This window comes from Pleurodeles waltl, chromosome 12, assembly GCF_031143425.1.
Source record: "Pleurodeles waltl isolate 20211129_DDA chromosome 12, aPleWal1.hap1.20221129, whole genome shotgun sequence".
Lineage (NCBI taxonomy): Eukaryota > Metazoa > Chordata > Amphibia > Caudata > Salamandridae > Pleurodeles > Pleurodeles waltl.
Window position 1 is genome coordinate 679,783,999 of NC_090451.1, and position 13,442 is coordinate 679,797,440.

The following is a 13,442-nucleotide window of genomic DNA, read 5'->3' on the forward strand; positions in this document are numbered from 1 at the left end:
GTGCTATTACATTATTCAATAAGCATCGAACACAGACATTCCCTTTCTGATGGGTACTTCTACCCCAGAATCTTCTCCTCATAAATACCCCATGGCACTAGACTGGATATGGAGATTTTTCACAGTATTGCTCCCATATACATATTCTGAAAAAAACAATTTTGCCAGTGTCCATGGGAACACATACCCACTGGAAACTACAGAGCAGCTCTGGCAATGTAGTGACTGTTACAAGCAAATATGTGACAGACCTTCACTAGCGGGTCTCTGGTGAGTAGGGTCTCCAGCTCTGGTGTGGATTGATCCTGGGCCAGGAGCATTTTCAGTTCTCTGTGCTACTCTTTGGTCTTATCAATGTCCCTAGAGTGTTAAAAAAAGTGATATCAGTAATTGCAGCACGTCTTCTTAGGTTATGGATGGCAGCCTTCCCCTACCTCAGTGACTGCTTGCTAAAGGTAGGCTCACCACAGTCAGTCATAGACCACTTTCAGATAAAGGCTAACCTAATCACAACTTTATGGTTCTTGATCAGAGTTCCAAAGCTAAATGTGACTCCTTTGCAGAAGCTCCCATTCATGGGACTCATCCTGGATATGCTGCACTTTTAAGCTTTCTATCCTGTTCAACTAGTCCAGGACATTTGGGACATGATCCCCATGTTTCAGCCTTGGTACTGAGACCCATTAAGGGTGGTCCTGAGACTTCTTAACCTATTTGTTTTAATATTCTGCTTTTTGATTTATCAGGTGGTACATGAGGGCTCTGCAGTACTATCTTAAGTCTCAGGGAGTTTAGCACCAAGGCAATCCATCGGACTCCATCCAGGTTCCAGAGGAGACTGCAAAAGACATGCAATGGAAGCTGCTGGAATGCAACTGGACAGACAGCAGATCCCTCTCCCTACCTCACATAGAGCTGACAGTGGTGGCGGATGTATCGCTTTTGAGTTGGGAGGTAGACTGAGAAATCTGCTGGAGCTGTAAGCCAATCTCTCAGGTTTTAAGGACTTCCAACCATCTATCAACAATAAGCTGTTCCAGGTCCTCTTCAACAACACCACTGTCATGTGGTGCTGCAACAATAAGGTACTATAACAATCAGGGCACGGTAGGGTCCTGGGCCCTGCCCTCGGAGTCCCTGCACCTCTGGAGCTGGCTGGTTCAGAAGAGCAAATTTGGGGTTGTAAAACACCTAGTGGGTTCATTATGAGCCAGGGAAGATGAATTCAGTTGACGATGCCTAGAGGATCACGACTAGCAGCCACACCTGGAGGTGATTAAGGCTGTTGTAGGGAATCTGCCTTTTCTGCATGGTCACTTCAGATTCTTCATCTTTTTTATTGATCGTATTTTTGCTGGTTTTAGATATCTGTGCACTTAACCTTGCTAAAACAGAGTAAAGCTGTAAACATGATTAAATTGGCTTAGCACAAAAGGACATTATCTCTGGCCAGACTGTAACTAGCACATAAAAAAATCAAACAATAGATTATACCCGTTAATCTATAACTTTGTACCTCTACTAGCTACTGACTGCATTCAAATGCTTATTTTTATACTGAATTAAAATCTCATTTAATGGTTAAGGTTGATTTTTATTAAATATAGGGGAAATGTAACTTTTAGAAACTTAGGCCCTCATTAGGGCCTTGACGGTAAAAAACGCCTACTGCTGTGGCGACGGCCGCCAAAAGTCCGTTGCCGCGCCTACCAGCAGTCCCCTGTATTATGACCACAGCTGAATTTCTGCCAGAAGGATTGCGGAAATCTGGCTGTGGCCATGGCAGCGGATGGCAGTAAGGTGGCACTGCTGCCAGCAGCAGCACAACGCCAGTAGACCGCCACAGACCGTATCAAGACCCATGATACGTCCTGGAGGTGTTCTGCTGGTGGACGCTGCTGCAGGCAGCAGCGCAACATCCTGTCTCCTGCCAGAGGACCACCTCACAACAGGGAAATCGGGTGCTCCAACAGGGGAGGGGGGTGGGGGGTGTTGTGTGTGTGTGTGGGGGGTGTTTGTGTATGTCAATGCATGTGTGAATGCGGGTGTTTGTTGCATTTTGTATGTGTGTGCATGTATGGATGTGTGTGTACGTGTATGTTGTAGTGTGTGAATGTGTGTGTGCTTGTATGTATGTAAGTGTGTGTGGATGTGTGTGTATGGATTTATGCATGCGTGGATGAATGTGGGAATGAGTGTGTGAATGCGAGTGTGCATGAAGGGCCGTGGTTGAAGGGGGGTCTGGTGAGAAAAGAGGGTGGAGGGAAACCTGGGGAGGGGGAAGAGGAGGGGAAGACCCCTATCAGTGACAGGGAAGGGATTCCCTGTCACTGATAGCGCCTACCGCCATGGTAAGGTTGCCACGAAAACCACGGCAGTAGGCGGAGTCAAAATCCCGCAGGTGGGCAAGTGACGGCCACAGAGCTGGAGACTGAAGTATCCAGCCTGGCGGTCGTTACTGCCGTGGCGGGTGGTGTGGAACATTGGCGGGTTGGCTTCATATGTCATAATGTGGCGGTATGTACCACCAGCCTGTTGCCGGTATTACTGCCACATTACCACCGACCGCCGGGGTCATAATGACCCCTTTAGCTTTTCCCTTCCTGCAACTGCCAGCTGCTAATTTGCATTAGCTCTCCAACATTTGCTTAGCTGGTGCTTGACCTGAATTAGGTGTGAAAGGAGGTTTGAAAACTGCTCCCAGAGCAGAGACAGTAGCCTGGGACGGGGGAGGTGTTTAAGTCGTTGGCAGGAAGACCAGTTGGGGTGGGCCAAGAAACCAAATTTACTTTAAAGGGGCCTTTCTTGTCTGAAGTAAATGTTAGGTGACTCAGGGAAAATACCCAGCCTGTGCCATCCTGGTCCTGTTGGTTTCAAACCTACTGGGTAGCAAGCTATACCCCAAACCCACTTTGAGTGACACAGTCGAGGGGAATGCTTATAACCCTGGACAAATCTCTGGGTGGGAACAAGAGGAGAAAGGTTTCCCCTTCTGCTGAAAAGGTGGGTTGGGTTGCCCCTGGGAACTTTGTCTCATTGGTTATGGAGTGCTCAGAAGTCACCCCCACTCACTAGCTAGTGCCAAGTATAAATATGGCACCCCAAGGCAACCAACCAGATTGCTTTCTAAACTATACAGAGAATCAGAAGAGGACTGGACCTGCTGTTTATGACCTGAGGGGCACCCCGAAGAATTTGAACCGGCTCCCCTTTGTACCCACGACAAAGAAGAAGACTCTAAGGGTCATTTGCTTGATCTGTTGTGTCACTACAGGGATACAATAGCTGAAAGAGACCCATTTCTAAAAACTCCCAGCTAACAAGTGACAACTGAAATTTGGATTGGACTTTGTTGGAAGCCTCTGCCTGACACCCTGAGAGTCTTGACGTTCCTCCCTTCAAGACTTGGAAGTGTACTGCTGTGGTCGTTTAGGCACCAAGTAAATGTTTGGAAACTTTTTGTAAACATTTGCTCTAGCGCTTCAGAGCCAAGGGGTCCTACTGCAAAAAGTACCTAACAGTTCCTCATCATCTGATTGAATTTCACATTTGTTCCCTGGAAAAGCTCCAGGCCTCTTGGTCCCTTTCTTTGTTAGTACTTTGAAACTTTTTTGACCTGAAATGTCAAAAGCTGCAAGGAGTCAGTGAGATTAACCCACTTGGAGTATCCGACTTTCAGTTCTGTTGCTGCAAAGTCCCTTTTCAAATGGAACTTTGAAACTTTTTCAGACTTTTTGATTTTCAGTCTTTCACCAGGAGCAATCTACTTGCTGTATGTGACTAGTGCTCCTTTGCAGTATTCCTCAAATCGCTCCTCGGTCTACTACAACCATTGACTACCATTAGCACTTGTAGTTTATGGCAATATTTTCACTTCAATCTTCAACAATTCATATCTCTGTTTTCCCTTATTGTATAATTATTGTTTTGGTGTAATTTTTGTTCATTACATTTTTCTGTATTTTTCTAATTCCGTTTAGGCTTAATTACTATTGCTGTTGCATAAATGCTTTAAATAGTGCTCTAGGTAAAGCCTAGATGCTCTGTACCAAAGATACCAAGGGATTGAGTTCAATTTACTTAAGTGGCTTTAAGGATTTACCCTGATAGGAGTTGGGATTCCTCTTTGCAGTGAGCAGTTACTCATCCCAAATAGTAATCCAGTTTGGTGGCTTCTAACAATGGAGAGAGAATCCTGGCCCAGTGTCTCTTGCCACCAGGAACCCACAGTGCCAACATTTTTTCATGTTGAAGTTCCCAAGAAGGTTCTCTTTTGAAGACATATTCTGACTAGACTAGACTCATTTCCATCACTGACTCTTTCGTAATGAGTTCTGAAGATAAGGAATGACCATGCCTAAGTCTTCCTAGTGGCTCTGCATTGGGTATGAGCCACATCAGGAGGATCTTCTATATCAGCAGAAGGGAATGGTCCTGCTCCTGGGTTCGCACAATGTATATTCCATGTGTGGGGATTCAGTGGCAACAGTTGGCTGCCTTCAACCTCCTTTCCAAAGTAGAGGATGAGATTCTAGCAGCCAGATGTCCATCTACTGTTGGACTCTGTAGATGCTGGAAAAGAATTATGGCGCAGTGTAATTCCTACCGTACTGACCCATTCCATGCTAAGTTTTCAGATGTTCTTGTTGTTGTGCTGCTTTTAGCCTAGCAAGGACATGCCAGAGGCACTGTTAAAGTTTATTTGTCAGCTGTTAATGGTATGTTTATGCTTACAGGACAAAACATCTTGGATCTTAATTTAGTTCTCATTTTTCTTATGCATTCTCTATTTGAGCCAATGCACAGCTATCTCTTGTATCTCCTGATTCTCAAAACAGCCTTCCTCATATGATTACTGCAGTTCATTGGATGAAAGAGTTACAAGCTCTGTCCCTTCATTCAATGTGCAAAACTTTCTTTGTTGACAGACTGGTGGTGTGGACCAGGGCTCCATTCTTGCCGAAGGTTGTGACACCTTTTCAAGTCAGTCCATTCATCACTTTTCCCATATTGTTTTCTCCACCACACCCCACAAAGAAGAGGAAAGGCTCCCCTTTTGGATCTCAAAAGAGCTTTAAGCATTGAAATAACTCTTTTTCAAGGACCATCTGGTGATGATCAACTCTTTGTGGGCTTTTTTGGGCAAAAAGTATAAGGCAATGCAAAAAAGAACCATATCAGAATGGATTTCCATAAATTTTAAAATTTGCTATGCATTGGCAAAGAAGCAGAATACAGAAGGTCTGAGGGCTCATTTAACCAGAGCCAGTGCTACTACCATTATGTTGGCCTGTTCTGGACATCTGTCAAGCTGCGGCATGGGTGCCAAGACACACCTTTGTGAAGCAGTGCTGTCTTGATTGGCAAGTCCCGCAGGAATTGCAATTCGCCCACTTGTTCTTGCAGGGCTTTTTTGTCTGATCCATTGCTCAGACCCACCACTTGAAAACTACTGCTTTGCTATCTATTGAAAAGATGAGGAATCTGAGATTAAAAGAAAATTGAGGAGTCATATGCTAGGCATGTGATAATGCAAAACACACACACCAACTAAAGAACAAAACTATTGCAGCTCCACAAATATACCTCTAAAGTCCCAATGATGCCAAAAACTGTTTAAATGTACTCCAGATCAGTCTTGGAGTAAGAGTGAGTCAAACACCACACATGATCCACCCCTGGTACTGCAACAAACTCCTTTATTTAAAAAAAAAAGGAGGGAGGCAATTAAAATATCACCACATAGGAACAGTTGCTGAATTATTTAAATGAAGTAATTATTTATATATCTCTATATGTGTATGTGTATATATATGTATGTATGTGTGTATATATATATATATATATATATATATATATATATATATATATATATATATATATAGAATTATATACTGGCGGTAGCTAGTAGGTACCTATAGCTCGGACCTCATTTAAGAAGAAAAAGCATTTTTTGTTTTGCTAATAACTTTGGTGCCATTTAACAAATGTTCGTGAACTTTTCAAAACTATTTTGTTGCTGTCTTAAAAGTTTTGGAGTGATTCGTCAAGCTGGGGCAGAGAAAAAGGGGTACCATAACAAGTTTTCCCCATGCAATTTCCCTAGATCTTAGTCTCAAAAGATTTCTTTTTGTGAATTGGTGTAAATTTTTTCATTTGTTTTAAAATTATTAAAGGAAAAAGATTGATAGTTAGGACACAGAGGGTTTGTGGATATGACAGATCTCATGGTAAGATCTGATTGGCTACCAACACTTCAACCAGGAAAGTGTTGGCAGCCATCTTGGGACTCTGACTCAGCCGAGTCCCAAGAAAAACAGAAGGGGCAGGGTTGGAATACCCTTAACCCGTAGGCCTGGTGGTGGGGTCCCAAAAAATTGTGTTGTTTTAGTTTTTCTGTGAATTTGCAGACGAGCTGTGAATTTGCAGAAGATCCACAACTCCACCTAAAAATTAAAAAAAAACAAGTGTGTTCCTCATTTGTTAATTTGCCCTCCACTGTGACGAGCGGGAGCATTCATGTCTTTACCTGCTGAGAACAGAGTCCATCCTTCATTATTTTAAATACTATGAGTATGCAATTGTGCAAAATGACCTCGAAGTGATGCCCATTTCGTCCCAACCCATAAACATTAGTGGTATGCAACAGTCTTCCCGCAGGAGCAAGCACTCTATTTGGCTGCCTGCAACATGAAGAAAAATGTTGCAGGCAGCAAATGCAGGACTCCAGGACTGGGTGGCCAGGGCCCAGGGGTCTTCTGTATTATATATTTGGTAAGGGCGGTGGTAAGCAGGCCTTACTCCCAGATCTTCTCAGGGACCGAATAACCTGGGGTTGAATGTGCCAAAAAAGGAGAAGGGTATGTGCCCCCCTCACCATCCCCAGATGCCAATCTAAAATTGAATAGAGGGGCACAGCCCACTTCCCTGAGTCTGCCAAGCCCTGGGGGACCCCCTCCCCTGGGACCCAGCTCAGGGGTGAGCTCAGGAGCTCACCATGGGACACCGAAGGTTCCCTGTCTGCAACAGCACAGGCAGTGAAAAATATGTCTGATCCCACCTGACAGGAGCATTTTTAAAGTTCCTGTCGGGTAGAAGCAGACATGCCTTGCCTGATTGCAGTGAAGACATGGCGGCTTCCACTTAGCGGGAGCTCTAAAAATGATCCCAACGGAAAGAGCACACTTTTATTTCCCTAAGAGCATGGAAACAAACATTGCTCCTGCCTGGTGGGAGCAAATGAAAACAGTGCAAAAAACAGATTATTACACTTCAAATTACATCACTCATGACATGTTCTATAACATCACTGCAATATTTGTAATTACATAATTGATGAAAAAACTGTGCATGGTGGGGGTACAAGTTATAGCTACCTTAGAGCACAAGAACTCCAGTGACACCCATTGCCATGTAAATCCAGGAGGACCAGCAATAGGACTGTCTCTGAACTATGCTCACGATGCTTTCAATGCTAGATGGGAGAATCCCATGATGAAGCACACCACTGCTTTGGTGAGGGTTTTACCATCCTTGTGATAGAGTGCAAAAATGAAGTAGACCACTCCACCTCAGACTGAAATACAAAGCAGCTAATTTCAATCTCTTTTGATCCAAGAGAAAGGTTCACAGGCTACTTAGTACAGTGAGAATCTAGCCAGATCCCAAGTGTCATAGGATGCTGCCAACAAATGCAGGAATATTGCCTAGTAAATAATAACTTAACTAGAAATTTACCTTTCCTTAATATAAATGAGATCACTATGAGGTAATATTTATAAACTATGCTTCATGCTATGATTACCCAGACCATTACCGTTTGCATGTCGGCCTCCTTAATTATATTGGAATTGGTTCAGTGCAGACAGAAATGATAAATGTGTCTCTTTTTTATGTTCATTAATATTTAATTGGTTCAGTGCAGACAGACATGATAACTGTGTCTCTTTTTTATGTTCATTAATATTTAAGTAGCCCTATTGCATCCCTATCTGTAGTCTAAGATTAGCAATTTCAAAACATTTCTGGTCCGGTCTCAGGTTTTCTCTACTTTTTCAGTGTGCGGGAAGGCATCAATAGATCATAAGAGCTTTCAGCAACACTATGGGAGACCTCAGGAAACAGATTACGCTGACCATGTAGAGGGTGCATATATTACATAGAAGAAACATCTGCAAGAGAATAAAAAACTGAAATACAAGATGCAACTAAACATGATGGAAGTGCCTATTATTCAACTAACATCTGAGGAATTCATGGGTAACAGGTAGCGCTTAACTGGAGTAATTCCAACCCACACCAGGAGTTAATGTTAGGTTGGAAGTGATGCCAATTGGGGTGCTCTCCTAACACATGGACAATGAGCCTGGTCATAGTGAAGCTTTCCTCAATCTTCACCAAGAATCCCTAGAGTGGATATCAAGATGAGAATGACCATGTTCAGTGATTATTATTTCCTAACCCTTGACCGAAGGCACATATATAGCTTTCAGGAATTGTGTTTTACACTTCAGGAGACTATCCACAGTGACCCATCCTGCAAGCTAACGAAAGGGTCCGCTGGATGATGTTGCCAGTCCGATGGTCCCAAGTATGAAACATCTGTCAACTCCCTCTCAATAGTCTGAACTCCTAGTAATTTTAATGACAACATAGAAAAACCTTGTACTCATCCATAATTAATCACAAAAGGCTTAAAACACTCACAGATAACAGAGGGCCCCATTATGAGTTTGGCTTTCAGGCGAGCTGACTGCCAAACTTGTGGGAAGGACGCCACCGACATGGCAGTAGAGTCCCCCCCAAGTATATTACAATGTGAACATTGTGTTACACCACTCCCGCCGGGCTGACTGGTGCAAACAGTGCTAGGATAATGGTCTCGGCTCCCTTATGGTAGTAGAGTTCAACACCCACACCATTAGAATTTGCACTGTCTGGAAAGCAGACACCGCGCATTCTGATGGTGCTGGGCAGGGTGGCCCCTGCACTCCCCATGCCATTGGCAGTGCAGGGCCCCCCTGTGGCCCCCAGGACTGTCTTCTTGCCAACCTTTCCAAGGCGGGGTGACTGTCATGGAAAGGGTGGTGGAAAGTTGAGTTGTAATCAGCATTACAGAGTTGTGGCTGAGTACAACTCAGACCTTGGTCAGCCTGTCGGGAATGATGTTCCTGGCAGTGATGGCTGTCCCCTGACAGGTCCACCTGCCAAGGTTGTAATGTGGCGGTCGGACCACCTGGAGTGTGGCGGTCTCACCAACACCTTGAGTGTGGCGGGTCTTGGACCGCCACACTCATAATGAGGCCTTTAGTGTCGAAATAAGTACGCTGAAGCATGTCTGGCAACTGTGTTATGTCACTGCATCATAATCTGTCCTTACAATTGAACAAAACAATAGGTGCTGAGCTGTAATTTTGTAGTACACTTCATACACATTTACAGTGTTTCATTGACTATGCATGGCATCAATAAATCTCCAAATAGTATACAATAACGTTAATACATTGCAACGAATAAGACATCTGTCTCTGGTGTATTATAAAGAGGTGATGCGCATATATTACATTCTGAAAACACAGAGTGTTTTTTTTTGTCTCTAGGTATTTATTGCAGGCCTGGCGTATAAGTGGTAAACTTATAAATAATGACGAAATTATTTCAGCTGATGTCATATGTGCACAAAAACGTTCGTCAAGTTACTGAACGATTATTCACAGTGTGTAGTTTTGTATCCAGTAACACTTTACGAAGGACTGTAAAGGCAGTTAAATGTAGTTTTATTGAATTTTACAAAAATGATTGAACAAACACATTTACTACTACTATATCATATTGGTGTCATCTACCACTTGCTAATTAAATACTCTTTGCATTTTCTATATGGTCTCAGAAGAAAAATGCCATATGATATTCTACACAACACACCAGGAATAAGAGAGAAGCAATGATGAGAACAAGTATGTTGAAGGTACTCAATTTAGATTTCATTGACGTAGTCTTTATTTTAGCTACTAGGTCAGTCAAATCGCCCTCGGCCAATCAGAACATGTTGTAAAGTAAAGAGCCAAACTGCCAGATGGCCACAGTTGTGGCTATGTCTGAAACACAGAGGACCAGTGTCTCTAATTAACTGCTTCATCTTCCAAGCAACCTTCCCAGGCCACAGGTGTATTATTTGTTCATGACACTCTTCCTAGCTCAATCACATTTAAAACTGATTCCTTCATTAGGGAGAAGGTATTGTCAATATTGAAGCTTCTTGCTTTACATCCTTTTCACCTTCTTGCTCTAGCTTGCATCCCTCCCCATCAGATGTTCCTTTGTGTTTATCTCTGATCTAAACAAGATGATGTAGCATTTGGGGAAGAATATGCAGGAAACCAAGGAAGAGCTGGACGATAAGATAGCGAAAATTTCCATGGCCACCACATACTTTCCTCGAGTGCTGAGATAGGCTGGAATAAATGAAAGCCATACACCGAGGAAAGCGAGCATGCTGAAGGTGATGAATTTGGCTTCATTGAAGCTGTCAGGCAGCTTTCTAGCCAAGAAGGCCATTATGAAACTGATAGTAGCCAGAAACCCAAGATATCCCAGCATGCACCAGAAAGCTATGGGAGATCCTTCATTGCATTCCACTATTATCAGCCCAGGATGAATGTTGATGTTATATTCTGAGAAAGGGGGAGCGTAAACCAACCAAAGGACACAGAGAACTACTTGAATGAGTGTACCAGAAATTATGATCATATACGACATGTAAGGACCAACCAATCTTCTTAAGTTACTGTCTGGTTTGGTGGCTTTAAAGGCGATGACCACCACAAAGGTTTTGGCCAAAATGCAAGAGACACAAAGAGAAAAAATAGTGCCAAAGGCAGCCTGGCGAATTAAGCATTTCTTTTCTGTGGGGCAACCGACAAAAGTCAGTGGGCAAAGAAAGCACAAGGTGAGGGACATTAACAGGAGGAAGCTGAGGTTAGTATTGTTTGCTTTCACAATGGGCGTGTTCCGGTAACAAAAAAAGAGTCCCATAATGATAATAGGAATCACTGAAGAGAAAATGCTGCTTGCTGCCAAAATAGCTCCAAAGGTTTCCTTATAAGAAAGAAAGTCTGTGCTCTTTGGTATGCATTGATCTCGGTCCTCATTGGACCACTGATCCCAGGGACACCTAAAGCATTCAAGGGAATCTAGAAAAGGAAACATGGAGAAATACATGAGTTCTTTCCTTAACAAATATAAGACTTTACACAGAGGTTCCTCTTGGTTGGAAGTCTTACCTGCATGGTTTGTTATCTCCCCTAATCTGCATGGAAAGCATTCAAAGCAACAAATTGGTTTTCCTGGTCTGATTGCTTTTCGAAATCCTTTTGGACAGCTGGGAGAGCACACAGAGACAGGGACCTTGAAGGAGAAAGCAGACCCATGCTTAACCTAAAGGAATATGATTGGATGAAGCCTTGGTCGATATTGACATGGCAGCAAAGCAGAGATTTGCTTGGAAATCCGTTTCTGTAAAAATATAGCAAAGCTACAAAAGGATGAGCCCTGCAGGCAGAAGGTGAGTCTTTAGTATTTAGTTTTGAAACCATGGTTACCTAGAGAGAAGTTTAGTATGCTTACGTCTTTGCCACTCTCGCTTTCTCAATCAAGAGATGGACATTATTTCAATAATGTGATGGCTTAAAAAAGGATGAATGCCCTCTCAATATCTTTCTATCAAAGGCCGTGAAGCTTATGGTACATTTGGTCAGGTCAGAGCATTCGGAGGTAGAGCTGAGCCAAAAGGCTGACTCTGTTCCCTGAGTCAAAGTATCACTTTCCAGTAACCATGTCACATTTATTTGAAGTATCTTCTGTATTATATATTTGGTAAGGGCGGTGGTAAGCAGGCCTTACTCCCAGATCTTCTCAGGGACCGAATAACCTGGGGTTGAATGTGCCAAAAAAGGAGAAGGGTATGTGCCCCCCTCACCATCCCCAGATGCCAATCTAAAATTGAATAGAGGGGCACAGCCCACTTCCCTGAGTCTGCCAAGCCCTGGGGGACCCCCTCCCCTGGGACCCAGCTCAGGGGTGAGCTCAGGAGCTCACCATGGGACACCGAAGGTTCCCTGTCTGCAACAGCACAGGCAGTGAAAAATATGTCTGATCCCACCTGACAGGAGCATTTTTAAAGTTCCTGTCGGGTAGAAGCAGACATGCCTTGCCTGATTGCAGTGAAGACATGCCGGCTTCCACTTAGCGGGAGCTCTAAAAATGATCCCAACGGAAAGAGCACACTTTTATTTCCCTAAGAGCATGGAAACAAACATTGCTCCTGCCTGGTGGGAGCAAATGAAAACAGTGCAAAAAACAGATTATTACACTTCAAATTACATCACTCATGACATGTTCTATAACATCACTGCAATATTTGTAATTACATAATTGATGAAAAAACTGTGCATGGTGGGGGTACAAGTTATAGCTACCTTAGAGCACAAGAACTCCAATGACACCCATTGCCATGTAAATCCAGGAGGACCAGCAATAGGACTGTCTCTGAACTATGCTCACGATTCTTTCAATGCTAGATGGGAGAATCCCATGATGAAGCACACCACTGCTTTGGTGAGGGTTTTACCATCCTTGTGATAGAGTGCAAAAATGAAGTAGACCACTCCACCTCAGACTGAAATACAAAGCAGCTAATTTCAATCTCTTTTGATCCAAGAGAAAGGTTCACAGGCTACTTAGTACAGTGAGAATCTAGCCAGATCCCAAGTGTCATAGGATGCTGCCAACAAATGCAGGAATATTGCCTAGTAAATAACAACTTAACTAGAAATTTACCTTTCCTTAATATAAATGAGATCACTATGAGGTAATATTTATAAACTATGCTTCATGCTATGATTACCCAGACCATTACCGTTTGCATGTCGGCCTCCTTAATTATATTGGAATTGGTTCAGTGCAGACAGAAATGATAAATGTGTCTCTTTTTTATGTTCATTAATATTTAATTGGTTCAGTGCAGACAGACATGATAACTGTGTCTCTTTTTTATGTTCATTAATATTTAAGTAGCCCTATTGCATCCCTATCTGTAGTCTAAGATTAGCAATTTCAAAACATTTCTGGTCCGGTCTCAGGTTTTCTCTACTTTTTCAGTGTGCGGGAAGGCATCAATAGATCATAAGAGCTTTCAGCAACACTATGGGAGACCTCAGGAAACAGATTACGCTGACCATGTAGAGGGTGCATATATTACATAGAAGAAACATCTGCAAGAGAATAAAAAACTGAAATACAAGATGCAACTAAACATGATGGAAGTGCCTATTATTCAACTAACATCTGAGGAATTCATGGGTAACAGGTAGCGCTTAACTGGAGTAATTCCAACCCACACCAGGAGTTAATGTTAGGTTGGAAGTGATGCCAATTGGGGTGCT

At 43.1% G+C, this 13,442-nt stretch overlaps 1 protein-coding gene across 1 annotated transcript; it reads right to left on the bottom strand.

Moving 5' to 3' along the window:
• Positions 1-10,287: 10,287 nt before the first annotated feature.
• Positions 10,288-12,925, bottom strand: LOC138267256 (vomeronasal type-2 receptor 26-like). Its single transcript, XM_069216113.1, has 3 exons — positions 12,917-12,925; positions 11,283-11,406; positions 10,288-11,192 (listed from the first exon to the last, which is right to left on the bottom strand). Exons 1-3 carry the CDS (start codon positions 12,923-12,925, stop codon positions 10,288-10,290), a joined length of 1,038 nt encoding a protein of 345 aa, XP_069072214.1.
• Positions 12,926-13,442: the final 517 nt, after the last annotated feature.

What these genes read in the sequence shown, in the direction of transcription:
- LOC138267256 (XM_069216113.1), bottom strand. An exon ending in GGAGATAACAAACCATGCAG is followed by an intron (nt 11,193 to 11,282) that starts GTAAGACTTCCA and finishes TTCCTTTTCTAG; the next exon opens with ATTCCCTTGAATGCTTTAGG.